At 35.2% G+C, this 5,796-nt stretch overlaps 1 protein-coding gene across 2 annotated transcripts; it reads right to left on the bottom strand.

Annotated features, from left to right (window-relative positions):
* Window positions 1-227: 227 nt before the first annotated feature.
* LOC145329946 (uncharacterized) lies at window positions 228-4,838 on the bottom strand. 2 transcript variants are annotated; one of them, XR_013883187.1, is made up of 4 exons: window positions 4,796-4,838; window positions 4,510-4,632; window positions 1,882-1,973; window positions 228-938 (listed from the first exon to the last, which is right to left on the bottom strand). XR_013883187.1 is itself a non-coding variant. In XM_080174430.1 (3 exons), the coding sequence occupies exons 1-3, from the start codon at window positions 2,116-2,118 to the stop codon at window positions 503-505; spliced, it is 312 nt and encodes a 103-aa protein (XP_080030556.1). In that variant the 5' UTR covers window positions 2,119-2,301; the 3' UTR covers window positions 228-502. The 2 variants fall into 2 exon arrangements, 1 of the variants encoding a protein (XP_080030556.1); XM_080174430.1 differs by lacking the exons at window positions 4,510-4,632; window positions 4,796-4,838 and having other exon boundaries at window positions 228-512; window positions 874-938; window positions 1,882-2,301.
* Window positions 4,839-5,796: the final 958 nt, after the last annotated feature.

Below are 5,796 nucleotides of genomic sequence, written 5' to 3'. Positions count from 1 at the left end.
TTTTGCATTATCTAACGATCTATCTAATTCATCCTCCTCAACATCTCTACCTCGTTTAACACTTCCCCTTCGTTGTTCCAAGTTTACAATTTTACTTTGCAATTTTGGAAAAGTGTCCTCTAAAATACTCATCCGAGACTCTAACTCTCTAGCAGATTCCATGTTAACATCCTCTACACCCAAACTGTTGTCTACTAAGCTATTATCAGAGACATAATCCCCATGAAAAACACTATCCTTACTAATAGTAGAATATGTAGAGTCTAACTTAGTTTTGTCAGTCATATCATTTGAATCTACACTATCAGAAATATGAGTACTTTCCAAAGTATCACTAAGATCCTCAACTAAATCATCTAAATTTTCATTATTCTGAGATACATTTGACCTTTGCTGTGACAACCCAACACCCAAAAAAGATTTCTCCAAAAATTCTGGTGTTACCTGTCCATCCTTCCGCCTTCCAACCACCTCTGGACTAGCGCCACAACTATTCTCCTCTTCAGAAACGCCTGAACAAGTTAAATTTCTCAAAGTATTGGGAAAGTCATAGTTTACTTTCAAGGTATTATCCACAGAGAAACATTCATCTGTAATCACTAAGTCAATCTTTTCATCTGGAGTCAAGTCTAAAGTACTCTCAATAACATATATTTTATCTCTTGGTACAATTCTCACCCCTTTATCTTTCAATCTACACTTTTCAAGGGGTTGAACCTCGAATAAACTATCAGAAATTGCTTTTGTCACTAAACACGGACCCACCCATAACGAGCAGAGTTTACGAGCTACACCAATCGTTGTGACGTCATAAAAAATGTAACAATAGGAATTTATAGCTACCGGCCTACCTATCCTTTCTGTATTTTCTACCTGCAAATACTTCTCAGTTCTTTCTTGTCCAGTCCTCCAATTCTTGTCAAGGCACTCCAATAACTCTGAAAAATTCATATGTTTAATTTTCGAGCGTGTTAACGGGTCAAATGAGTCAAGTGGAAGCTTAGGGTTTCTTAGAAACATCTTAAAATATGGGGAACATCCTAACCTCCGATTGAAAGAAGTGTTCATACAAAACTGTGTAGCTTTAAGTTTATAAGCCCAATCTCCATCTTGAAAACGTAAATCAGTCTTAAGAAACGAATACACCGATTGGTTGTATCTTTCACTGTAATTCGAATTTGCTGATCTTGGAGGGATAAAAATTTGTTCAATTCCCAACCTTAAACAAACTTCCCTAAAAACTTTTGATTTGAAGCTTTGTGCATTGTCAGTCCTAATTCGCTCGCATAGTCCCCAAACAGAAAATAAATTAAATTTCAGACATTCAATAATTGTTTCAGCTTTAACATCCTCAATAGCAAACAACCACACATATCTAGTACAACTATCAACTACTATTAAAATGTGCTTACAAATGACTCCATTATATTCACACTCATTCAAAGGACCTAAAGCATCTATGGCCAACTCTGCCATAGCTTCCCCAGCCAAAGGAGAAAATTCTATATTATGATTATGTTTAGGTTTTTTACGTCTATTCAAACAAATGACACAATTTGCAACTGCCGCCGCTACATATTTAGATACATAGGGCAAAATGAAGTGACGATTAATCCTGCTCAAAGTTTCTAAATAACCCCTATGCCCCGCTGTAACATCTGCATGAGCTAACAAGAAAACTTTATTGTACATTCCAATAGGTACCACTACCCGTTCAATAAATTGAAATTCTTTCTGAAGCCGCATAGGTGAAGTCAGGATAATTAAACCATCCTTATAACTCAGATGTTCAAAAAATCTTAATATTTGTTTACCACGATAAGGCATTTGAGACAATTCTCTGGACGTAGGTTTGACATTATTTACAATAAATTTCCTCACCTCAACTAAAACAGGATCCTTCTCCAGGCTACGACTAAACTCTCTCGCCTTCAATCTGGATGATATTTGACTGGCCGTCTCTGCTCCAATTCCTGCAATAAGACATAATTTAGGATCTTCCAATTGATATACAGTATCCAATATTAACTCTCCTTGTTCGTCTGTCGATAATTTAGATATCCTATCTTTACTATCCTTTAATGCAGTACGTGACAATATATCAACATTAGTATGCATCTTGCCCTGCCTATGTACAACCTCATAACTGAAGGTGGATAAAAAATTTATCCACCTTATGGTGAGACCAACAAAATATCCGTTCTGCCTCCAAGTAGATAGATGTTTCAGTGCAGCTGAATCAGTTCTCACGATAAATTTCTTGTGTCTCAAATAACATTCAAATCTTTCAACAGCATTTACTAATGCACATAATTCTCCTTTATGTGCTGCATAATTGGCTTCATGAGTTGAACAAACACGTGACCAACACGATATCATCTTCTCTTGTCCATTTTGTTTTTGACTTAACACCGCTGACATAGCTGTAGATGACCAATCTGTATCCAACACAAATGGTTCAGCCTCCATTCTCCAATCCGGGAACGATTTACTTATTTCTTCACAGAACAATTCTCTAGTCTTTGTAAAAGCTTCCATACTTTTTTCATCCCATTCTATTTTACTACTGTTTCTAAATTTGTTCAATGGTGCTGTAATATCAGAAAAATTCTTGAAATATGAACCATAATAATTTATGAAACCAGTAAATCTTTGAATATCTTTACCTGTTTCAGGTACTGGCCAATTCTTAATCTTTTCAATATATGCTTGGTCCATAAATATGCCTTCTTCATTTATAATATGGCCCAGAAATTTCACTTCCTCTGCAAACAATGTACATTTTCCAAGATTAATCTTGAGGCCTGCTTCACAGAATGTTCGTAGTAGAATATTCAAATGTTCCAGATGTTCCTCCACATTCATACTATATATAAGAACATCATCCAGGTAAACTAGGCAAAATGCCCTTAATTCAGGACTCAAATCCATTACTCTATCCATCAACTTTACAAATGCACTTGGAGCATTGGTCAATCCAAACGGAAGCCTCTTGAAGCAATATTGCCGTCCATTAGAACAAAATGCTGTATATTTCCTGACAGATTCCTTCAAATGCATTGAATTATATGCTGAAGTTAGGTCAATAGACGTAAAAATCTTCTTTCCTCCAAGTTTGTCAAACAGCTCACCAATGTTAGGCAAAGGGTAACAGATCTTCTCAGTTATCTCATTTAATGAGCGGTAGTCCAGGACAAAACGGACTTTCACCTCGTTAGTATTTCCAACTTTCTTCTTAACAGCAAAAATTCCAGAATTAAACGGTGAATTACATTCTTCTATCACATCTGTTTCCAACCATAAATCAATCTGTTCTTTTAGTTTCTCTGCATGATGAGGATTGAGCCTAATCATCCTATTCTTGAAAGGTTGAGCTCCAGGAACCAACTGAATATCATACTCCTCCAAAGTACAAGATCCAATATCCGTAGGATCAATCGATAATGCCTTGAAATTCTTTAAGAACAACCCAACTATCCTTCCTTTCAAAGAAACATTATCCTTTAAAAACGGAACTTTATCCAACTTCAATTTATCTTTAATAAAACGAATCTTCTTTAATGTTGTTGACACATCTTCTTTAACCCTGTTCTCTTGCAGCATTGCTATCTTCTCCGCCACAAACAAATTTCCAACCAAAGTACCAGCAGGAACAGATTTCTTAACAGTTTCAAAATTCGTGATTTTAGTCATAATTTTACCGTTCTTTCCCACCTCAGTAATTCCTTCGTTTATCAACAAGTTGTTTCGGCTACAGTAACCCTGTCTAGGAGCTATATAACACAACTGTCCTTCAGACATATTTCCTTTAGTTGAAACTTCTACCACCACTGTACTCAATGCAGGAATTTCTATTCGATTTTTCAATGAACAAATCCATTTTTGGTCTTGTAACTCAGCTACATTAATCTCAGGTTTCTTAGTTCTTGCTTTCTCCATTTTCTCCAAAACTGTATGAACCAAATTCTTCACTACAATTTTCCGTTTAGCTACTAAATTCACACTGATTCCATGCATCTCAATCCTGTTGCCGTCTTTGGCAAATATCGTCTTCACGTTATTTTTGTTCAACCAATAACTGCCTAGGTTCATAGGTACAGTCATGCCGGAAATAACAAAACAATCTTCTTGAAAACTGTGACCTCCAATCTGAAATTCAACATTCCGAACAACACCATCAATCTTGATGCTGGAACCCTGCACGCCTGTTGCTTTCGACTCCGTTTCTTCAATCACACAATCAAGCTTTCTAGCCAACACTTGAGATATCAGGCAGCCTCTTGCATTGCCGCTATCAATTAAAGTCAGGATTTCCATGCCACCAATCTTTGTTGGAACATAGACTTCAGCCGCTCCAGCCGCCATCTCAGAATCTTCATGAAACTTATAAAACAGCTATCTAACTCACACCAACAGTTATGAGGTTGTAACTATCCAATTATCCAATCAAATAACTATCTATCTGTCTACAACAAATAACAAAAAAACTGAATAAAACAATTCACTCACCGACAATATTTCATCCACCAACAGAAAATATCTCCTAATCCACAATCAACAACAGAAATTCTCCGGCCAACAGAAACTCCCCAAACTGTTAATCCACAATCAGTAAACTTCTCTCCGACCAATCTAAAATATTACAAAATTTTAGATGCCAATTGATGGAAAATCACTGTACATAAGAATTAATATTGATATCAATATATATATATAACAAATTTACAAGACTATTTTCGAATAGCAATATATAATGATAATCAAATGGTAACAACATGAAATCATAACAACTCACCATCAAATAAATAATGATGACAGTATCTCCCAATCACCAAAACAAAAACTCTTCTCAGCCAATCTAAAATTAATACAATGATTTTAGATGCCATAAATAAATGTTTCACTGAACCAATAACTTGTAACACAATAAAAGAAATTGTATTAAGAAATATGACATGATCAAACATTATCAATCACTAAGCAGATTAATCTTTCCAAATACCATAAGTTCAATTCTTTGAAATTCAATAAAATATTACCTAACAAAACTATTATTGTCAGATTAAACTGAGATGTATAAAAGGTTTAAAAGTCGAAATTCAACTAACTATATATCTCAATACCTGAGAGCACTTTCTTGCGCAGCTTTGCTTCTCTGCGCAGCCCAACTTTCTGCGCATGGCGCGCTCCACTCATTTCAGCTACCTCTATACACCGCCCCATATTGCGCATACCAGCTCTGAGAGACAGTGCAAATTTCTTTGCAAATATGGTCACTCCCCCTTTCTCTCAAACAAAAAAGACAGCTCCCCCATATCTGCGCATACCAACTCTGAGAGGTAGTGCAATATTCGTTGCAAATATGTTCACTCCCCCTTTCTCTTCCAACAAAAGAGACAGCTCCACCATATTTGTGCATACCAGCTCCGAGAGACAGCCCCTCCCTTCCTTCATAGAAAGAGACTTCTCCACGATTATATCTAATGCATTATAACAATTTTGCTTCATGAAATTCTAAACTTCATTAAAAATTTTGCTGAATCAACATCACTAAATCGCAATATAATTGTTTTAAAATCGAATACTTTAAATCACAATAACTGACTCATCTTTAAAAACAATTTTCCACATTTCATCAAAATTTAATACTTTTCAAATATCTAATTTCATATTTTTATCAAATTTAATCCAATTTAAAATTCAATTTAATATTTTTCAATAGCAATTTTACAAAATTGTATTCCTAATTCGTTTTTCATTTTCACTTTTTTATTATTCTTATCTCTGTTAGACTCC

The sequence above is a fragment of the Acartia tonsa genome, chromosome 10, assembly GCF_053477335.1.
Source record: "Acartia tonsa isolate MP-2025a chromosome 10, ASM5347733v1, whole genome shotgun sequence".
Classification (NCBI taxonomy): Eukaryota; Metazoa; Arthropoda; class Copepoda; order Calanoida; family Acartiidae; genus Acartia; species Acartia tonsa.
This window is presented reverse-complemented; position numbering and strand designations above follow the sequence as displayed.

What these genes read in the sequence shown, in the direction of transcription:
- LOC145329946 (XM_080174430.1), bottom strand. Translation starts at nt 2,118, where the DNA reads ATGCATACTAATGTTGATATATTGTCACGTACTGCATTAAAGGATAGT. An exon ending in AGGATCCTGTTTTAGTTGAG is followed by an intron (nt 939 to 1,881) that starts GTGAGGAAATTT and finishes TGAATTTTTCAG; the next exon opens with AGTTATTGGAGTGCCTTGAC.